Below are 23,976 nucleotides of genomic sequence, written 5' to 3' on the forward strand. Positions count from 1 at the left end.
GTGTGCTCTCAGAGTACGTATAATTATTTCAAAATCTTTCTCTGTAAATATATTTAACAAGAATCATAGAGAAATCTTGCACAATACAGTATTGTCTCTATGGGTAGAATGCAACTCACTCTGAGAGAAAGCAATAAATCCATCATGAAACCCATCGTTCATTCCTTCGACTATAAAACATCTACTTTAATATATTTTCTCAACTTCATTCATACATTCAAATCTATGTAAAAATAGTTTCGGAGGATTACAGTCTACTAAGTGTAGATAAAGTTGTGATTGAATTTAACAGTATTTATCAATGTTTCTAATTATGTTTTTTGAAGTGTAAATTGTTATTTTAATAAGCTTTTGTAGCTTGATGAACTACAATTCAATTTGGACTGTAGTAGAAATTTGAGAAGGGACAGTTTTAGGCATAAGCCTGTTGTGCCTTCTCAAATAAGTGTAATATCGTACATTACTGAATAAATAAATAAATAACTTTCAAAAAATTGTATCAAATAATGTAATTATCTGAAAACGGAAACTGATTCATTATCAAATTCAAATGAATGAATATTTTAGGATAAGAAATAAGAGAACGAAATTAATGGTTAGTCCTAGTGACTAGTTTTAATAGAAAAAAAAATATAACCATGAAACAAATTATTATAAATTTACTAACTAAAGAAACAAAAATGAATATTAATTCATAGTTCTAGTATTGGGAATTGGAATAAATCCTTGAATTTGGAAAATATCACCGGAACATTTTGTATTTTTACAATACAGTATATTGTTTGAACTTTGAAGACGCGTTTAAGGCATCTGATCGTCGATCGTCAACAAGTCTGGGTGGAAAAGTTAAATAATTTCTCCCTTACAATCCTTCACTTATTCACCTCTATTTTGGTTTTACACAATCTCTATCACTTTTGTAATAGCAAATGAATCTTTTGTGTTATTTATTGTGAATTGTGTTTGTGTTATTTGCAGGTGCTCTGCTGAGGAGGAGTTCGCTCGACCCGGACCGACGCCGTCTGTCTCTGGGCACAGTCACCGCCCCCCACCGCTCCTCTGACGCCTTCCTCGACCCCCATCATGCTGCCATCCTCTTCCGTGATTCCCGAGGAGTGAGTATCATCAAATCAAACATATTTTCACTTTGATTTATCCACAAAAAAAAAGATTACTAACTCAGCTACATTCTACATTAGCGGCGGCATGGCATTCGTCTCCTCAAACAAAACTCATTACTATTATTAACTAAGTTTGTCGTCAAGGAGAACAAGTCGTTCAGAAAATTTAACATTTTTTTTCTAAGATTTTTAGTGTAGCTTTTTCGAATCGATTCTCGGAGGCGAAACTGAACTGGGAAGTATTATTGGATCAAATAAACATGAAGGCATCAAAATTGCAAAATATTGAATCGATAAAAAATCAAACCGAATATAAAATGAGGAATGTTGAAAAGCTGAAATGGAACATAAGATAGTAATAAGATGATGCGCTTGTGAAAATACACTTCTCTGGTTCGGTTCATAGCTATCATCTACTTTTACGATAGACCAGAGATATAATACACATTCACATGCACCAGTTTCCAATCTAGCAGGAATATTGGGTTTTCCAGCCAAACAGAATAAGATCAGCTCATATAGAATATCAAACTCTAAACTTCTGTCAACTATTCAGCTATAAACACGTGAGATCATTTGCCTTACTCCTAACTCAAGTAGTGCTCTATCTTGAAATATGTAGCACTCGCTCTGTATTGTTGGAAAATCACCTTGAATTCTAAGATAGAGTGACTCCATCTGTGAAATGAGCTGAATTCTAATAATCGTCACATTCTTCTCGAGGCATTCAATATTATTCTGTGAATTCATATTACTTCGAATTCCCATTCAAACCACTTCAATACAAATGTGAATATTAATGCAGGAATGGTTCCTGCAATATATCTGAAACTCATCCGGCTTAGAAACATTTTGCTCCTTGCCGTATTCAGTCAGTCACTTCAAAACTCATTCTTTCACATGCCTTTACTGCTGAATTCGAGATCACTGTAATCCGTGAGATTTCAACTCAGTCACAATACACCACAATTCTTAGCTCATCCTCATTCTCAATTTTTTATTGACATTCTACCATTAATTACGTGAATACAATCAATGAATATTCAGAGTTCGACATTCATGGTTAACTGAATAAAATTCTCCTTAACCCATTTTCAACCTTTTCCCTGTCGAGATTCAGAGCATTCTTTGCTCTGATGAAGCTACCAACACTTGATCTTTTGATTTATTATCCACACTTGATGCGTCGCAGATTGCTGCAATTTTCTACCGTCATTTATTTCTCCTCTCAAATCAAATTTGCGCCTCTGCTCTTATCTTTTTTTGCTACTCATGCACCTGCAATTTATTATTTTTTATTCAATCCTTGTCTTTTCAAAAATGGCTCGTTTTTCTCTGATGTAAAAAAGGTTTGCTGCGTTCCACCCTGTCTTGTCAGGCAGTTAAGATCTAGTTTAACTTTACCGTTGAACTATATACTAAACTTTACAATACTAGTCTGATTTAAACTGAATATTGTGAGGAAATCTTCAATTATAGAAATCTTGCAGCAATTATTATGTCTATCATCATCCTAGTCTCTCCACCAGAAAGCGTTATCACCAGTTTATAAAAATTTAGAAATTAAAAGAGTGGAAAGTTGTTTCTTTTGATTGCTAAGACTGTAGAGATGCAGGAATTATTTTCAACCTGCAAAACATTCATAATGAAAAATGAATGTAGCGAATGAAATGAAAGGACTATTGAATCATAACCTGCTCTTGTGTAGGCGTAGGCCGTTATTTGCTTTTCAGTACTGTATGTATCAAAACTAATTGGTTTTTAAGTTTTTGATTTAATTTTCAATTTATATCCGTTAAAATTTCACGAAGAACTAAATTACATAAATTCCATATGCCTGGTATGCTATCTATCTGCTCGTAAGAAGAGGGTTTTTCAATTTTCTTCATCATTCAGATTGCCGTGAAAGATTACCGACCTGTTTGTTTGCCAAGCTTGACTGGAAATAAAAGCAACATCCAAATCTCTAATTTCTACAAATTTCATCACTTCTTCATACTGAATTGAAAGGAGAAGTATGAAATAAATTATTTTTATTTCATATAGTTCCAATCAAGCTCTACCCTTATCATTGACTAATGGCAATTTATTATCTCATTCAAGTGTGATTAGTAGGATGTTTTTGTAACGTCTACCCTTCATTCTTCCATCATTCTCTACAAAAAGATAAGATGAAGTGGTTAAGGGCAGCTGCTAATGATATCTACATTTATCTTGTTTCTTTCAGAGAACAATAATAACGATCTCTGTTGCCTCCATTGGAGAAGGAAACCCTTGTCTCTAGTCATTAGAGTTTATTTTCGATGAAGCCTCTGATGAAATGGCGCTTTCTAGATCCATTCCAGAATTTTTGTTAATCGCCAGCATTTACTCCATCATCACTCGACCAAAAGCTGCAGAGTAATCCGATTAACTCCAACTGTTTATTTTCAATGCAAATGTTTGGTGCTGCATCTCCTTCTCAAAATATTATTGAAGTAAATTGAAAATTTTATATTCGATATTCATGAGATGCTACTATGGGGTAGGAGGTAAGACTGTCAATTTCCATCACAGAAATAACACAGCCAATCAAAATAGGATTCATTCCTAAGGAAGTATAATGGTACTCTGTTGTTTGGCTGGAAATGTAACTATCGCTTTCTGTTAGTTAAGTTTGAAGAAATTCGGCATCAAAGTGTGAGTAGATTCTCCTTTCCTGCTCATTTGGTGCATATGATTCAGTTTAGCTTGGGAGGTCTCACGTTTTAAGGGGTAACCACCAAGTGATTACATTGTCGAAAGTAATTCCTTATTCGGGAGGATTCTTAATCGTCGAAAATAGAAGTTTTGGGAATTCGATTCATGAAATATTTGCTTCAGTATTGATTTTTGTTCTGGAGGTTTGGTACTGATACAATATCTTGTCTTTTCATTCATTATGAGTTTCTGCATGAAGTATTGTTCGTAGTTCAAGAAACCAGTTCTTTCTTGTTGATAGAGTAAAATAAATATATGTCTCTTTTATTTTAACTTTGGTTCGTTTCTCTTCAAGTACAAAGAATAGGGCCTTCAATTACTGAGCAAAAGATGCTTGTTATCGTTATCTAAACGTTATTTCCCTCGAAGCTTTTCACTTCACACACTAGCGCAGTCAAATGACACGGAATTGTTCAATTTTTCGCGTTGCTTGGCCTGGAGAACAATGAGCTCTTTTCTGCTTGGAGAGGTCCTCGTTACTCGTTACTGGTGTCGTGCTAGTCGTCTTCTTTAGTCATACTTTTTCTCGCCGATCCAGAAAGGTTACATCTTTCTTTTCGCCTTGTGCTTCATTCGAGATGAGAGTACACGTCATTATTTTCACAAGCAGAGCATCATTAAATTCATTCCTGATACTTCTGTGGAGTATTCATAATATGAGAAAACATAAACGCATACTCTCTTCCATTGGATTATTAGAGATAAATGAGATGACTCTAAACTCAGAATGCTTCGTAGATTAGTGGTTCAAGAATCCTTGGAATAGTGGATGTTGACAGTTTATTTAAAAACTTTATTTTTTGAAAGAATAAATTGGATTCTCCATTGAGCATACTCAACTTATGAGTGGAAGGAAGAATTCCTAGACTGAATCGCCTGTCTTCATATTCATCTGTGTTGTTAGGTTTATCTGTTTGTTATGTAATCAGTTCTAGGATACCATCAAAAGTTTTCAAAATAAATGAAGATTAACATAGGTATTTTTATCTGATGAGTGGTGACCTTGTGAGTAAAACAAACAACAAAGTATATTTCATCAAAAATAGTCAAATTGGCGTAATAATAGGGCAGGAAAATAAGAACTTGGACGTAGTTTTAATATCTGAAGAATTTCGTCCTTTGTTCCAAGAAGGCCAGTAAATGGACTGTATCTTCATAAACTGAAAATGAAATGTAGAAGATAGTAGATTACAAACTCTCAATTGTTCATTACCAGCAGGCAGATTTTCCAAGATTAACTCTGCATTAGTTCTCCAACATCATTTCCCTTGACAAGATAAAGTTTCAGTACTTGGGTTTAATTTTGACCTGTTTCTGACAAGTTTCTAACAGGATCCTGTACTTTCTATCTCTTGAATGGAGAACTAAAGTTTGTATGAACTCCACAGTCACAATGTTTCAGGCGATTATTGAGGTATTCATGTTTTTAATGTAGTAAAATAATTACTGAGTGGATGCCAAAAATGGTTTGTTTTTATTTCCAATTGATGAAAATGGTGGAATATGTATAGCACATCATATTCTTCCCCATTAGAATAAATACTTCTCCGATATTAGAAATTTATACAGAAACAGTCTAGTTTATTGACTACTAAAATTAATAGCCCGTTCAACCAGCCATTCTAATCGAATTTCACGAGTTTTCAATTGTCTACATCTATTACTTGAAATCCAGTCAAATTATTAACTTAGTTTGTCTTCCTTGTGAGCAGATTTATCTGATTCTACTGTTGAATTTTCGAAGACAATTGAAAAAGATTTTGTACATGGCAAATAAAACAATTGCAGTACGCTATTATAATTTACAGTTCATTTCCGGAGAAAGAATAAAAATGAGCTTTTTTTGTTACAAGTTACTGAAAAATTACCACCTAAACGTTTTGATCATTCACCTAAACTCCTAAACTCATTTCTCATCATCACTCCATCGTGTAATAGAAACTTGATTCTACTTAGTAAATTTTACAAATAGAATAAAGACACTGTTGACATAAATGACAGCAAATATTGTAATATGTATTGATGATTGGAAAGCAGATCAGAAAAAAACTTTATATAATATAGACTTAGAATCGATATGAAATTTAATAAATTACTATTAATAATATCGATATCCATATTGTACCATAAATTATAATTTTTTTTAGAACACATAGGAATAGAGCGTAATTTGAAAGTACTAAGTACTGTCAGAGACAAATAATCTTAAACAGTATATTTTACTCGATGGCACTGTAGTAAGCACTTTGAGATATAAAATATAATAAATTTAATAAGATATAATATTTCCCGCCTTTGAGATATAAATGAGTATCCGTCAGGTGCTGCGCTCTGTGCCGGTTTGATGGAGGTGAACCAGCTGACGATCAGCTGATGAGAATAGCGTACGTGAGCCGGCTGACTCCATCTGTCGGTTTGTTTTGTAAGCTGGTCGTGCCTCAATTCGGTTTCGTGTGCGAAGTGCTATGAAATATTTATTGATTTCGGTGCATTTTCTCCTGTGTGCTCTTATAGCTTTTGCGAACCGGTCAGCTATTTATCTGTGATAACGTGAATAATCAGCTGAGAAACGTCGTATGATAGATAAGTGTGCGATCGCCGCTTCCATTGGCCTGTTTCATGGGTGTGTCGTGAGTGCGGGAGTGAGTAGGGTTCGGTCGTACGCGTGCGTGTGTGTGAGAAGTGTTTTTGTTTTGAAAGAGCTGTTGCTTCTTTGTTAGCCCCGTCCCCCGTGCCCCCCATCTGACCTATTTCGTTGATAACTCCTATCAGAAGCACGGAATTAGAACGATCAGTTATTCAATATTGTTATCACTCAAACGTTTACACACATTGGTTTAAAAACTGAGTACGCTTCTTGTCTTGTGTAATAATTTTGACCTTGACAAGTACATTCATATATATTGGCCGCCTATATAGTCACGTACTTTATGGAATGCTGCTACTCGATTGCTCCCTTTGAAGGTTCAAATTTACGATCAATTAAAACAAATATCTATATATATATACAAATTAATGAAAAGTCATTGTTCAATTTTTAATTCAGTAGTGCAAAATATCTAATAAAGAAGAGTAACTTTCTAATGACATTCACAAATAAACTTCATTAATATGAGCATTGTTAATGTGGTTTCTCCGTTTCTATTTCTTGTGGTTTTGTGGCTATAAATCTTGTCACAATATCATGTGGTTTTTTCTTGTTAAAGTTATCAAATCAAAGTCATCCAGTTAATAATTTCCAGTTGCATTATACATTTTTAACTGATATTTAGAGGATGGTGTTAGGCCAGACTTGATTTTATTATCACTAATTGATTTGATCTTCTGACGTTTTGAATCACAGGCCAGATATCGTGTGGATATATTTGTTTTTAATATACATTTATTGTAAGATTTATGTTGAAAAGTATTACTTCCCATTAACTATACATTACTGTCTTAAAGTAAAGCATAGATAAGTTATGCTGTAGAATCGACTGATGTTTGAATCAGCCTCAATCGAGTTACCTCTGAACAGTTGGCCTCTGTTCATTTGTATGAACCTCGCTTCAATGAATTATATCAAATCGTAATCGTAAATCTAAATAGTCTAAATCGTAACAATAATGTAAAAAAATCGATTTTTTAAAATTCACGAAAGTGATAAATTTTATATTTTTACGAACTTGAATAGGCTACGTACTTCATATTTGGAGAAAATATCAATTAGGCTATTCATTAGAGGGGAAACAGAGCAATTAATTGAAGGGCCAAATGGTGAATTAGAGTAATAATGGGTGAGTCCAATCGTACAAGTTGTAGGCCTTATTAAAAAGATTCAAATATTTTCCCACTACCAAGCTTAAACATTGTTGAAGACCTCTTTTTCATCCAGAAGAATAGAGATAAATGTATATAAATTCTAGAAAGGTGAGATGTTCCACTCACATAGAAACATACAACACCTGAGAGAGACGACATGCATGTGATTAGTATGCATGTGAGAGGAGAGAAGAGTGCTGAGATTCGCATTGCCAGCATATTATCCAAAGGCATGTGCTGGGGAGGAAAAATTCACACTCTAATGGGGAATCCTATCCTCATTATGAGAATCAGCGCAGCATTGGAATAAATCTTCAACGTTTTAAAACACTGACAAATACAGGCTGTCTCTTTTATAGGTAGTCGGCGGGTGCTACAAAATTAAATAAAAAAATTAGGTGGTATTTACGTCTATCATTCCTTTTCAGTTAGCTCACATGCATTAGCGTCGACTTCATAGAAATTTTATGGGATCTTTCAATCGGGATATGATTGTACTAAAAAAAATCATTAATAATTTATTATCCACGTGAAATGTGTTCCTGTTCTGTTCCGCTCTGGGTCAGGACAGAGAGTCCTTATTCCTGATGTATAATAACTTTATATAAAGTACTTAATATAAGCTTTATTATATTTTTTTTGAAATATTCACGGTATTTATTCATTATTGATTCATACAATAAGTATATTGCTGTAATGGGTTTGTTAGGTTATAGAACTGTATTGATAGAGTATTCCAATAATTCTGCCACTGTTTCAGACTTGTAAGCAATTCTTATTTTAAAAATAACGTGAAAATGAAATAATCCAAATGAATAGGTATTGAATAATATACCAGTATGGCTATTGGTAAGTGCCAATGGATGATATCAATATAATCCTTCTCATGTATTGTTTTTCAAATTGTATGCTCAATGTGTGTTATGAGAGCAATAATAGGATTTAGTTCCTGGTGCCCTTAAATATGTATATTTTCAAATAAATAAGTAAATTTTGATAGTCCTAAAGCTGTTAGAAAGAGGAACTATTCCTAGAGAAGGAATATGGAAAAGAATGTTAGAGTAGGGGGGGGGGGGAATCGGGAGAAAGTAGAAATTCATGTATGAAGACTCTAAGCATCCAACTTGACCTTCAGATGTGATTTTTAGTTGTTTACGTTGCTATGATCCACCAATAGAGAATAGGTGGTGCATTGAATGGTGTTCTGAATGCCTCTCTCTGAAGGCTGTTGAATTAGTTCCGTTAATGATGTTGATTGAGGTATGGGATAACTGGCTGAACGAACATCAGGAGATGGAATGAACTGAATTTAGTTGGTGGGTTAGTGTTGTTGTGAGAGGCTGGTTGTTGTGAAGCGTTGCCATAACGACACAGGAGGTTGATAACCTTGGCACTTGGTTCCCGGTTCAATGGAGGTAAATGACTTACATTTTGAACTTTATTTCTGGAAATTACTAAATCTGAAAAACTGAAAAGCTCTCCTGTCAACATGCAATCATGCAAAGTAGGCTAAATGTAGTAAATTGTGCTCATCTTATTAGCTATCTTACGTTATCTGTAATAGGTTCAAAACCTATAGAGATCCCAGGTTCAAACCCTCTCAATACCAAAAGTTTTTTAACCAGATCACTCCCGTGTTATCGGATGGGTACGTTAAATTGTCGGTCCCGGCTGAAGTATGACTGTCGTAAGGCCCATTGACGGCTTAAATTATATATTCAGGCGGTGGGACCTTCCCGCAAGGGATTCCCCACCAACAAAAGCCATACGAATTTACTTTACTTTTTTTGTAATAGGTTCGTTAGGCAATGAAACTGTAAGTCATACAGTGATTGATGTTTGGAATTGATAATGATATGTGCCCCTGTAAGACTTATGCTATTTAAAAAACGTAGCTTCCTGTAAACCTGATTAGAAAACCCAGTCTCATACAAATTTGAATTATTCCCAGATGCTAATCCATAATAATGGTTGGTTATTACTCAATAGTATGTGAAATATATCTGGTAATCGCCAATCCAATCAGTTATTGTAAGAATAGTCAGTTGAAATTTGATCCGTCTGTCTCTCAGTGATTGATTTGAAAAAAATATACATTTGAATATAAAATGCCTTTTTATATTGTTATAATCCCGCTTCTTTCCACGAGTTGGGTTAGTCTAGTCATGATTCATAAACGATGTTTTCATAGATGAAATAAGAGTAGTGAAGTGCGTAGGAACCTAGGAATTGGGTTTATTTTTAAAGCTTCAACCCAATTTTCACTTTTACTGACTAACTTCAAATCCAGGATCGTTTGCAGTTCTGTGCTGCACCTTCTTACCACCAACCTCGTTTACCTCTCTAACAATCAAAACTCTCTCACCTCTCTAACAATTATATAGTACCACAGACAAATAATATAGGTATTGAACAGTATCTATGATAGTACTGTGTTACTCGTACATTCTCTTACCATCACCCTCTGTGAGGACCTCTCTCTCACCTTTCTTACCTCTGTACAAGTCAACCATAAACTTTGAAACCATCAAGTCGGAAACGCTTGTAGTACTCTGTTGCATTCTCTTGCCATCCTCTGTGCTTACACTCAAGTCAGCCATCATCTTGAAGTTGACTGTTGAGAGGGAGAAGCTAATTCTATTTGAGATTCATTTACCACGCTATATTTGCTCTATACTCGTTATTTTATTGACTTGACTGAGCAGCCAAATTGAGTTCTTCCCATCTCATCTATCATCTCGGAGCACTCCGTCTGTCTCTCAGTGATTGATTCTCTTCCTCTCAGAACTCCACCCTGTGTAGCAATCTCGTAGGTGTTCTTCGAGTATCGATGAATGCAACGAGAGCATCTATCTCTCGCTCGCTGAATCTGGTGCCTTTCACTGACGTAGGTTTGTTAGAAAACCAACTAAACACTTCTAAATGATTAACGTCTCTATTTAGTGGTTCAGAATCTTGTGCCAAGAAAAATTTAATAACGTTTTTTATCAAGTGTACTCTAAATCTGAACTTTTTTCATCCAACTTGACTGGGAGAATAGAATTAATTTAGCATTTTACAACTTCTTTCTCAGTTGAAATGCGTAGGAGTGTGATATTATCAGAGCAGTCATTTATAGATTTTTGTTGCTCACATAGTCCTTGTTGTTAGTAATAGAAAATGCAATCTGTTGAACAAATTGTCTACAAAACATTTATCAAATATTGCTATCATCTCTCGAAAATCTGGTTTCTTCCTCGTATTATTATATTCTCATCTGGAGATGGATCTTTTTTCATTATTCACAATATCAGTTAGCTACATTAAAACCTTTCTCATGATATTTAATATCCAATATGGTAGTTCTGACCTACTGTCGCTACCTGTAACAGGAATATATTTTTCCGAACCTTTATATAAAAGAGGCTTATGAAACTTATGAAAGTGAATGTATTCTTAATTGTGTGGCATTTTTAATGCGATTTGTCATTTCTGACAAAACATAGGTAAATTATATTAAACAATGTGATTTCTTAGATGAAAATATCTTTGATTCATAGAAGACATTAATCAGTTGAGTTCAGACGTGATGATGCGTCAAACATAGTTTTCCTTTTCCGTACGTGTATAATCTAGTTCTTCACTTTATTATAGTATAGATGATTATCAAATTTAAAATCATATTCATACTTATTATATGGGTATTATATATTTAGAATAACATTTTCGACAATCCAGTAGGCCCACCTGACTGCTTGTTCAAATTGTTGTAGGAGGTTATCTTGTTCATTGTGAGAAGTTACGTTAATATTGTACAATTCACGATACTTTCATAAACAGTACAATCGATTCGAGACCAAATTATGTAACATATAAGTAAATTGAGTAGCCAACGCCTGCTTATTTATGTTATGCCAGATGGTTTTGTTATCAAAATGCTCTGCTAAATCTGTATGATAGGAAAGAATAATTATCAATTTGATGAAATAATAATTTAATTATTCATTATTGATTTGAGATGTGTTTCGATGAAATGTGTTGTTTTGAGATGATTCTTATTGATTGTGAAGCCACAGGTTCCTTTTTTCATTGCTATGAATACCTTCATTTCTGTGCTGTACCGCAATCTGTAAATATTGTAGCCAACATAATTTCAGAAAGCCTTATTACAATTAAGTTCCATTTAAATTACATCTAATCATTTGAATATACATTTATTAAAATTCTTGTTGAAAATGATTCTTCATGATGTTTCTGAATGAACATCGGTTACGTATTATGAGTAGGCTACACCTACTGGAATAATAAATTAATTTAATAGTTGGGTATCACAGACAAGATGGTTATCACTTTTACAACTCTAAAAACCAAGATAACTACACAAATTGAAGTTCGAGAAATTGTTCAATTGTATGTAATTTATTCAATACAGAATATTCTTATTTTCGTACTGAAAAGCTTCACCAGAGTAGTTAGAGCACTAATAGCACCTATAGTTATAGAGCAGAGTATCTATACTATACTATAACACTTTCAGTACAAAATTCCAACTATTGATGATTTTATCCCCTTCAGAATCAGTGCCCAGTTCACCAGTTGTTCAAATTTTTCAATGCTGGCTAACAGATTAACAAATATGGCAAGTCTTATAGTTAGAACATGACACAGGACATGGAGCAAAGCAGTGAAATGTATCTGTTTACTCCAGCTCTGAAAGAGGGTGCTGTATTTCGTTGCTGCAGAAACCATTATCATTTCATTCTAGTCTCTGTTGAGTATCGTGTTCACTATACTGCGCTAAATTACCTCTGCGGTTTGATATTGTATTGACATGCAAAAAAGTAGTTTACTCGGTTTATTTTTTTTATTACTTTTGTCTTATGAAGGTTAGATAATTTAATTTTTACAAATAGTGTTTGACAGATGATCGAACTGTAACCAGGTTTTAACTTTATAAGAAATCATAATTGGAGATAAAACATGGACTTATATTTGTGTGTGAGATCAAATTTTCATGAATGTTTTTGACAACCTGTAACTCTTTAACCCTTAAGTGAATGAAGTGGTCATTCGGAAGTGGCTGAACTAGAAATTGAATTGAAAGCAATAAGTTGAACTAAGTGAGTTGTGGTGCGAATTGATTCCCAATGGGACTGGACTGTTCGCTCGGATGTGTTGTGGAAACATGTAAGGACATTAGGATGAGGAACGTGGCTGACGAGTCGTGTGCGGGTGTGGGTGCGGGTGCGGGTGCCGGCTCAGGACCCGATTCGTGGGTGCTCCGCTTCTTCAAGAGACCGACTGCTCTTCTCAGAAAAGTCTTCCTGGTTAGTTTCAACTGAGGAAACTTTGATTGAAGCTGAATAATTGTTTCGAAATTTATTTATAAGGAAGATGTTATTAATTAAACTCCTATTCTTTACTTGTAGATTGAGTAAAGGGATATCTATCATTTTACGAAAAGACATAATTTCTTGGTACATTATCATAGAGTGATACTTTTTTCAAATCAGAAACCAATTTCTTGGTATTTTATCATAGAGTGATATTTTTTTCAAATCAGTAACCAATTTCTTGGTACTTTATCATAGAGTGATATTTTTCTCAAATCAGAAAGCAATTTAGAAATTTGTTCTCAAGACTAAAGGATGTGATCACGAAAACCAATAATACTTACATAATACTAGGACCAGCCATATCCAAGTTGATATTTGGCCGCACCATATAATATAAACTCAATATTCTATTTATAATTCAATCATTCTCTGGAATTATTTCATGATTCAATTACAGTATTAAGCGAACACTGAAGAATCTCACTGTGGCTTCCTCACAATGGAATTTCATATGTCTTTCATCAGGTATTAATAGGTTTTAAGGATTTCGATAGTAAATAATTTTGAAATGAAAGAGGTGTCATCAGTTCCACATAATTTGTATGAAATTATGTGGAACTGACAGCGCATCTTTAATTTCACCTTGATATGGATAAATTCTGCAACATCTCTGTTTCTAGTGTAGATAGAAAATTGTCTTAACTCAAAATTAACACAAAAGTATAACATAAAATTATTTAAATTAACACGAAATATCTCTTCACATTTTATTATATATTTTTAGTATACTTGATTGATGGTTAATCATTACTAATTCTATTGTATTCGTTTTGCAGCTTCCTGTGGCAGATCCCTTCCTGGAGAAAGTCAATATTTCAGATCTCGGTGAGTGCTCGAAAGTTTACTTTTTTATGAATAAAATATGAATGGATATTTATACTCCAGTTATAGAGTATTTCCATTGCATTTCCACTGAAAAAGTATTCATAGCTTTCAGTGTTTAATAAATTAGCTTTATCTATAAACTTAGATTGGAGTTTTTACCAAGTTTATGTTTAGTGAGAGTCGTCTTCAAAGAACTTGATAGGAATCTTAATTTCTAGTAATACTGTTCCACATATTTAGTGACGTCAGTTTCTCCAGAGTCGTTAAATATTCAACGAAAGTTCGTAATTCCTGGTTTAATGTACAGTATCAGCAAAGCATTTCAAGAATTTAATCATAACTTCCGCCCAATTGAATCATCAAAATAGCTGAATAGCTTTGAACTTCATCAAAATATTTGAAGTTGGTAAGTGAGCCTGTCGTCAGCACGAGAGCTTAATGGATTTTGAGTTGTGGGCCTTGAATAAACACGAGAGATAGGACTGGTCAAGTTGAACCAAGTAAAGATGGGCGAACAAATTTTTGGCTAGTGAAATGTGTACCGAATTTAGATCACCCTCTACTTTGCAATTTGTATCTCCTTCTCTTGGAATGTTCTCTCTTGTGGCCTTCCTCCACCCTCTCTCTCTTCTTCACTCTCTCATGCTCTTCACTTGCCAACTTCAGACATTGCTAATCGAAGTAAACAGCAACGAGCAACGACGTTGTGTCCAAGTGTCAGTTTGAAATTAGTACTTTTCGATAATATTCTTTGCATATTTTGGAAAACGCGCTCTTGTCTATCAATATGATGTTCGGCTTTAGTGATTAAAACTTAGTGTTGAATAGCCATTTTCGAAAGTGATACAAGTGCAAAAGTGTTACCGGCGGCCATCAGTGTATCCCGATACTTTGTACTGTAACATGTATTTAATTCTCTGAAAACAATGACAGTTGTTAGTTTGCATCCATAGAACGATATCGCATCCCTATTTCCCCACCTTCTGTTCATTTTCATTTCTACTTTCAATTTTTTAATAATTCACTTCCTATTAATTGATTTCCATTAAAATTATTCAGATGGAAATTTAAGGAGATTTAAGCTTAACTATGACTTAAATATTAAGTCTTACTGAACGCTCTATCTAAAGTCAAACTAACCCATGACACAATTTTCATGCTAAAATTTATTTTTCCATGCTAACGATGCCAAGATAATCCTTGAGTGATTTACAAGGCAACTGTTGACATGGTGGTTAACAACGTGGTTTGACGTAGGGTTGTAAGAATGTCAATTATCAATACCAAATAATTTTTTTATGTAAAACCAGATTGAATCTCATCTTTTTGAGTTCTAGGTACTGAAAAACTTAGATACTTTCAGTATAAAATAGTAGCCTATACCCTTACCAAAATTGAATACTGTTTTAACTTTTCATCTATTAGAAACACTATCAACAAATCTCATCTAAACCTGTGTTCCTGGTGAGGCTAGGGGCCTGAGGTGAGGCTAGGGGCCTGAGGTGAGGCCTGGGATCCATTACCAAAAATGAATCCAAAAATATTAATAACTTGTAATTTGATGTAGCCTAATGAAGATGCATGAAAACCGGGAAATAGAGTGTGGCCGATCCTCGTATGAGATTTGAACTTAACTGTGTTTGTAATGGACTCGTGACAGAGGATGATAAAGTTACACTACTTCTCAGACAACAAGCATTTCAAACTTTTCGGCTTGGTGTCGCAGAGTGAGGAAGTGTACCGCATTGATGAGATCAAAGAGTTTCCAAAGGTCGATCAAGCATGGAAGGACCATCTTGCCGAACTGCTTCTGCAAGGTGTCCATTTTCTACTGTCCATTTCTCTATTTTCGATTACTATTCATAATATCACTGAACAGATTATCAACTTATAAAGAATGTTGGACTTTTCTACAATAATACAATTTTGAAAAAACTTAGTATTCCATGAATCGTGAACCTGAAAAACATTTCATATACTTCAGCATTTTTTAATCTCGTAGAAAAACAATAAAATTCAATAATTTGTCAGTTTTAGGAAGTATAATGAACTCTGTGCTCTTCTTGTACATAATGAGCAACATCCAACATCAAAACATGAAGTTGAAAGAATGTTGTGTTCACTCATTTAATCTTCTTATAAATTTTATATTGTTCTCAATTTTTTGTTATTGTTCATATTTAGAGATTTCATCAATTACTGTGCTCTAGATATCTAGTGTTGATAAAGCATACTAGTTTTAAAAGTAGTTCAGTTGTATCAAGTGATTTTTCACACCTCATACAAGAACTGTGAACTGTCAATATTCACAGAAGAACTGTGAAGAGTGATCTGTTCTTACATGAAATAGAGTATTAATACTGTGTAACAATTCATTTTCTGTTGACGATTCATAATATTATTTTGGAATAAACAAATCCGAATGAGGTGAATATAGATAACATATTACACATTCGCTACAAATGCCAATAAAATCCTCATGCTAACTTTTATTTTTAGGGCCACTGAAAGTATTGTAACACAATAGAATATATTCATTTTAATCAATAGTACCCTTTTATTTTATCTAGTTTCATTCTCAAGTGTGTATATACTTGAAAATAGCTCTAGTAGAGTTTAAACTAGTTGTGTTGTGAAAGAATAAAAGGGTACTTGATATATTCTAATGTGTTTCAATCCTTATGCTTTCTATTTTCTATTTATTAGTCTTAAGCTTCAATATAATAATATGAGCCAAGCACTAAACACCTCGTGGCACTTTAAATTCTTGATACCGATGCAGATCACTTCTTTATTTGATGAGCTCTCAATTTATTTTTAGCAGCTGTAGGTGATCGTAAACAGACAGACTTCATAAAGTAAATTGACAAGAATACAAGCAATCTTTCAGTGACTTGGAACAACATCAAAATACAAAACAATAGTCTCTCAATCCTCGTTGTTTCGAGGCAAGTTGAGCTGGTGTCTCTGTCATCCATTTTCTTCTATTTCTCGCTCCTCTACTATTTCATACAACAATCCTGGTCCAGGAGAATTTTCCTCATTCTCTGCCTCTTCTTTGTCCTTTCTCCTTCTCACTTTTCCTCTGTATACCTTCACTCACTATCTTGTAACACCGCAGGCGTACAACCTAGATTGAGTACTAAGTCGCCTTCTTCATTATGAATTCTGTACAGAACCTCACAAGGTGATACTTTGAGCTCCCTTACATTTTTCGTTCTTAAAAACTGAAACAATCTCTATTCATCCAAGTCTCGCAGTCCACGTCTCCATCACCAAATGTTATTACTGGCAGTCACAATTGACATTTAAATTGCAATTGCAAGAGAAACCAATATTACAGTTACTATGATTAACACATTATAAATAAAAGAAATTAATAAATTATAAGATACAAAATTACAAAAGTACAAACTACTGTAGAAAAGAAAATAAAACTAGCAAATTAATTCTCCTTCTGTACTGCGAACCTGAGGAAATCCTTATGTGTTTGCAGTGAGTCAAAGGATGACACTCTTTTCACAAATGAGCCATGGTTTCAAAATACAGAGAACAATAAAGAAATGAAAACTTCAAAAAGAAACACTTATCAATGAAAACAAAACAAAAATTAGAAAGCAGCAAAGGGGGTAGGATATGTTTCTCCAAAAAACGTTTAACCACTAACAAGTACTCAGTATAGCAATGCTAGATTGCAATTTCGGTGACGGCACTATCGAGATACTCATCTTGTTAAAATGCTATTTCCACGGGTAATTAGAGTGAAATTACAATTCAATTATGTTACGTCAATTTTTACGACTTGGCCATTCTTCCAAAAATTTGTGTGAAGTACTGGTTACATTGTTTGTTGAGAAATTGGTTGGGATTATTCTATTGATAAAATAATTAAAGAAGTATAGGAATTGTTGCCGGCATGTTGTGAGATTAATGATAACCATGTTGTAATTACTTATTGATTTTAGTATGATTACCAAATATGAATCGAGAAACATACTGACAGTAAATGGATTTATTAATTTTGATATAATATTGTAATTTTAACCACGTTGAGAGACATATTTTAAGAGGTCCAGCAATGAGTGACAGGACATGAAACAATCTTCTAGTGATTTAAAACAAAATCGCTTTTAGCTAAGAATTGTTGTTTGCTAAATTCAAGAACGGAGATGACTCAAGCAAGAAGACAACGGAGTTCTTTACATTTCCCTACTCTAAAATACATTCATGTTCCAAATACGACAATCCACATTATTAGTTATGTTCAGAGTTCATAGTATGCTTTAAATGCTATTTGTTAGACTATTGTGGAATTATTAATAATAATACAAAAAATATGATGATTTTATCACTTTTGGAATTTTTTACTCATTAATATGCTAACATTTTTTTATGTTTTTGCAGAGGAAGATGAGAGTCAAATTTTTGTCAAGTTCTTCAAGTTCCATAAGTGCTACGACCTGATTCCCACAAGTGCGAAGCTGGTGGTCTTCGACACACAACTGCTCGTCAAGAAAGCATTCTTTGCGCTCGTCTACAATGGTGAGTAGCAATAACCGAATGCTGTGTTAGCATATCATTAATGTTTCATTCCTCGCGCACATCAAATTCAGAAAAGAGTGCAACAGAAAAATGATGTCCTAAAAATGAGGCTAAATATGTAGAATGAAGCCCTCAGTCATTGCTTATTTTTGCATGTAGACGTACTTTGTATGCAAATTTCATGTATATGCACTTTGAAATATTAGGATTAGAGAATGCATTCTTTCATTTTATTGAATTAGTTCATTCAATGATAGCCAGTCATTTACAATTTGTTATCAAAAAATTATAGCCTAATTGGGATGTAATGTACATGTGTGATTTTATTATTATAGATTCAAATTATACGATTATCTTCAATAATAAAATCTTACATTTAATCTGTAATAATCTGTAATCACACATTTCATACTGTTGAACTACAAGAGTAGATAGGTAGGTGTGTCAATTATGTACACTTGATGGCATCTTTGAGTCTTCAGGCTGGATTCCCACATATCAGTATAGTATCAGTTCTCAGTGGAAATATTCTTTCCATAAGTTATAATGGTACTATTCCCATTAGACGAGTGGACAAGTTCCCATTAGAATTCATTAGAGTGATATTTTCAATGATACTGAGATGAGGAAATCCAGCTTTGAACGTCAGTGAAATCACTGCATAGTAATTCCAAGCTTATTCCCTTAAACAACATGGAAACTGAAAAATATATGAATGATTGAAATCTTGATAACAGTGGAGTTATGATGAGTATCACATTTTTTCAATATCTGACATAGAAAAATGTATAGTGAAATTGAATATACAATTTATTTCAAGATTTGTAGTATGATCAATTGGAATTAATAACTGGAATGACATTAAATGATTGGGAGTTTCAGATTTATATGCATCCCTGTAATGATGTTCGTATCTTTTATGGATTCTTGTTTAACTTTTCTTAACTGATCGTTCATCTGTATGTTTTTGACTGACATAGTGTTGAAAGAATTATTTTTTAAACAAATTTAAGACTTATGTAGAATCATTAAATAATATTGGAATAAGTGAGTATTGTAATAGTTCAGTTGTTCAATTGAAGAATAAATCCATTTAGAGACTATATTATGAATTAAAATCTTCATTCTAGTCACTGTTCTTGAAACAGTTGTTTTGTTGTGATTGATGTAATTGTCATTTTCAGGTGTGAGAGCTGCTCCTCTTTGGGACAGTCAACAGCAGAGGTTCGTCGGCATGCTGACTATCACCGACTTCATCAAAATATTACAGATGTATTACACATCTCCATCCGTAACAATGGAGGAGTTAGAAGAACATAAATTAGATACGTGGAGAAGTAAGTATCAAGGAGTAATTTAATTTCAAGTTAAAAAGCTTTATGAGATCATATATAATAGCATCAGAGTAGAGAATCAAATTATTAATGGAACAAATAAGTCGTTGAATGGAAATTGATATTGTGGAATTTCTCCGTAATTGAAAAAAAAACATTCTTTGTAAATAATTTGGATATGATTATTGAGGCTATTCCTCATTGAATTTGAATTCAGTTTCAGAATTGATTCAATTAATATGATGTCCGTGATTCTTATTAGATTTATAGAGTTGATCAAACCTACAGTTTAAATCCCTTTACTTTTATACTTGAATATTTGTTGTTGTTAACACTTTTTCTTTTCTCTTTTCTGCTTTCATCAATTTTCTTTCCAGTGGCACATGTTTCCTCTTAACCTCTTTCTATGCTCAATTGTATTATTTTTATAACTTATTATCTTCATTCTGTATTCATTACTTATACTTAGATTACTTTCAATTACTTATGCTTTCCTCAAACTTATCAACTTTCTTATGTATTTGTGAATTGCATGTACTGTATCTCTTATTTTTATTTCTTTTAGTAACCTGCTCAATTCGATTGTAAATGGTAATGAAGACTGTTTTGGGCTTAATGCCTGTAGTCTTCTTTGTTCTGTAATAAATAAATAAAAATAGGACTGTGTTTTTTCAAAATAAGAAGTTATTAACCACTGTTCATTTTTAATTGTTAGAATAGGATAGAAATGGAGTAAAATAGAGAAAACGTTTATTGGGACTATAGAAGAAGCTACAAGCAAATCTTGAAGAGGTTTATCTCTTTTCTGTATGGGGCTACTTTTATAGAAATAGAAAGAAAATAAAAATCTTAGTACCCTTTTTGAAATATATAATCACAACATGTTTCGGACATTGATGCCGAATTACATTGATCAATGTCCGAAACATGTTGTGATTAAATATTTCAAAAAGGGTACTAAGATTTTTATTCTTCTTTCTATTTCTTGAAGAGGTTGCTTGGCAAGGTACCATAATAGGCTATACAATCCATGAAATGAACCTATCCAGATAATCGTTTGTAGTTTCAAGCAGTGGTTGACAGTTATAGGTTTGATTAGGTTTAGGTTATAGGTTTCCGATAGGTTTCATTCATTGTAGAGAAATACCACATCAATGATACTTCAATCCTTATTCAACAATACTAATGACAAAGAGAGTAGATAATCCCATAATGATTATAACAAATAAGGGTAAACCATTTTTTTTTCAAATTATTAACTGAGGTTGGCAATTCCTCGTTTGTTTTATTAATTCCATAGAAATACCAAAACATGATCAAATACCACATGATACAACAAATTCGTGAAAATCCTATTGTATGAGAAAATTCACTTTTAAATATCATAGTGTGAAGGATAATGTTTTATGGTATTCAGGATGTGGGAAGAACAATGTTTTGTTGGCTTGACATCCAGGATCTGCCAAAGCGAAACTGTGATGCATTAGTTCCGCCACAACTCCGCAATAATAAACCCGACTTCATCAATCAACCAACTTTATCATCTCCATTCAGTTTAGCTGGATGCTAGTTTTGCTGGTGGAAGTTGATAGTTTAATCAACAAAGAGCACATCTCACAATCTAACCTTTAGGAATAATGTTTTACTCCTCCATACAGGTTCAACTTGACTTTTTTCCAACTCCGCTTTTCCTCTTATACGAACTGGATACTGGATACCGTGTTTTTCAAATATTCATTTATTAAAATGTGTACAGAAGCTCAACACAACTGACTTTTTTCCCTCCTCTCCAAGTTTATTCTAACAATATATTCGAGGTGTTATTCATGGTGGGTAAAATATAAACTTTTATTAATAGGGTTTCTAGATTTTTACTTCAACTTATTAAAAAACAAAGTAGTTCAATTGTGGAATTGTCGAGTAACTTTTGTACCGTATTGGATTGGATGAACTGAAAAAATGATCAAAAGTTGTTATTTTTAATGTAGGTAGTCATTCCCAGACTTGAATGATGGAATGTTAAGTCTAACAGGATCAAATGTTGCGAATAACCAGATATCCGTGAAATAAATTATTCTTACCAAATAGAACATGTTACTTACTCCTTATGACTGAATAAAATGCAAAGTGCTAGTACGGTAGAGAGTAACGTTCACCTGCCACACTGGCGGGAATACTTCTGATGCGATGAAAATTCAAGTAATCATCAGTAAAATTCATCTGTATAAGATCCAAGCTCTTATATTCTCAGAAAAAGTACTTAATTTTTCTAATGTTCTTGTTCATTTATTTTCTATACCGCAGTTCACTACACTAGAAGTCTCTATGCACACTGTCTGATATTGGTATTAGAGAATAACAATGTCGATTAACTTCACTATTAAACTTAATTTCTTCAACAATCTATCCGTAGAAATGCAATTTACTGTTATTAAAATTGTATGTGTGGTTTTAATATGATTGCTGTTGCTTTTGCAGATGTTTTGAAAGGTCAATCAAAGGATTTAGTGAGTATCTCGCCAGATGCTTCGCTTTACGATGCCATAAAGACGCTCATCCACAACCGAATTCACAGGCTGCCAGTGATAGATCAAGAGACGGGCAACGTGCTATACATTCTCACTCACAAACGGATACTTAGGTTCCTTTTCCTATATGTGAGTTTTATTATACAATGTATAACGTTTTATCATAATATTCCGCCAGAAATAGTTCTAGTTTTATAGTATAAATATTTGTTGCAAATTCTTGACATTGTTCTGTTTATTATTCAGTTTTAGCTTTTAATGCTGTAAAAAAGCATTAAACGCATTATTGTAAATAATACTGAAACGTAGAGAAACTCTGATTGAAAGCATTGATGACAATCTAAATTTCAAATACTTGAAAAGTAACACATTTTTTGAGTTCAAGTTGGTAATGCATAATCTTTTCATATAACAATGCACACTCATTTCTATGTAATTTCAATTTCATTGCTTTATATCAATCATAATCTACATTGACAAATCACAATCAGTCATTATACTGAAATTTTATGGCATCAGAAATTTGTTTCTGAGTTCATGGACTATGCCTCAATTGAGTTACACTTCTATGTTGGATATGTCATGCCGTCCAAATACATAAAAATGAAGTTTTAGTTGAATAAAAGAATCTTTTATTCTTAAAAGAGAATAACTTTACTCATGAGTAAAGTTATCACTGTTAATTAATTTATTCCACACTAGAAATTAATATGTTTCAAAATTTATTGTCCTAGTTGAATATCTATTCCCATATTTATATATACATAGAATATCTATACCCATTTTTAGCTTTTTATTCGATGTGATGACTTTTTAACTCTGTTCAAATCTGCCGTCTCCTCAAATAACAATATTCCTAATGCAATTTTTCTATTTAGATCTGATATTTCTCATTGAATAATGATCCTTATAGGAAATTCTCATTTGCTATCAAAAAACTGAACTTTTATCCATTTTAATTGCAAAGTAAACAAGTCCTGGTTCCTGGTAAACAAGTCATCACCATTTAATTTCCAACATACATTCATCATCCAATAATCGAATCTTATACCGTTTGTTTATGTGCTCTATTGATTTTTCAAATTGACGACAATACATTAAAATTATTGCTCTGGTAAGCTTTATAATTTCAAATAAAAGGTAACTCATTTCATATTTTTTCTCGGGCTTGTATATAAATTCTATGTAATGTTATTTTGTATTCCAGATTAACGACCTACCAAAGCCAAGTTATATGAACAAGACGCTCAGTGAGCTTAGAATAGGCTCATTCGAGAACATAGAGACTGCGACACCAGATACCTCAATTATTCTGGCCTTGAAAAAATTCGTGGAAAGGAGAGTTTCTGCATTACCGATGGTTGACCCAGAAGGCAGGCTAGTCGATATTTTCGCCAAATTCGATGTTATTGTACGTATTCTGCCGGATTTTTTATTACTTTTACTCTTTTTCCCAGGGCCATCTAAGTTTATATTTGACCACACATTTTTTTCATACAAAAAGCTGCAGGTGTATCGATCTCCAGCATCCCCCTCTGCCCGTATTATTATTATTATTATTATTATTACAAAACATAATAATTGTAATCTAAGTTAAAATGAACTTTATTCATTGTATGGAGAATTTGATATGCAAATGCTTTCGAGACTCATTGGACAAACACATAGGCAAACTAAGTCCATAATCTTAATACGAGAATTTCTGGTTTCT

The 23,976-nt window shown here is 33.2% G+C and overlaps 1 protein-coding gene across 5 annotated transcripts in view; it reads left to right on the forward strand.

The window, feature by feature from the left end:
- Positions 1–23,976, forward strand: part of LOC111061083 (5'-AMP-activated protein kinase subunit gamma-1) — a 281,502-nt gene that overhangs the window by 247,021 nt on the left and 10,505 nt on the right. For all 5 annotated transcript variants that reach the window (XM_022348773.2, XM_039424287.1, XM_039424288.1 and 2 more), the window contains 6 exons: positions 979–1,115; positions 13,813–13,861; positions 18,266–18,403; positions 19,588–19,740; positions 22,216–22,394; positions 23,473–23,676. In XM_022348773.2, the coding sequence (XP_022204465.2) occupies positions 979–1,115; positions 13,813–13,861; positions 18,266–18,403; positions 19,588–19,740; positions 22,216–22,394; positions 23,473–23,676 (860 nt within the window). The remainder of the gene's footprint in view (positions 1–978; positions 1,116–13,812; positions 13,862–18,265; positions 18,404–19,587; positions 19,741–22,215; positions 22,395–23,472; positions 23,677–23,976) is intronic.

The sequence above is a fragment of the Nilaparvata lugens genome, chromosome 3 (genome assembly GCF_014356525.2).
Source record: "Nilaparvata lugens isolate BPH chromosome 3, ASM1435652v1, whole genome shotgun sequence".
In the NCBI taxonomy this organism is placed as follows: domain Eukaryota; kingdom Metazoa; phylum Arthropoda; class Insecta; order Hemiptera; family Delphacidae; genus Nilaparvata; species Nilaparvata lugens.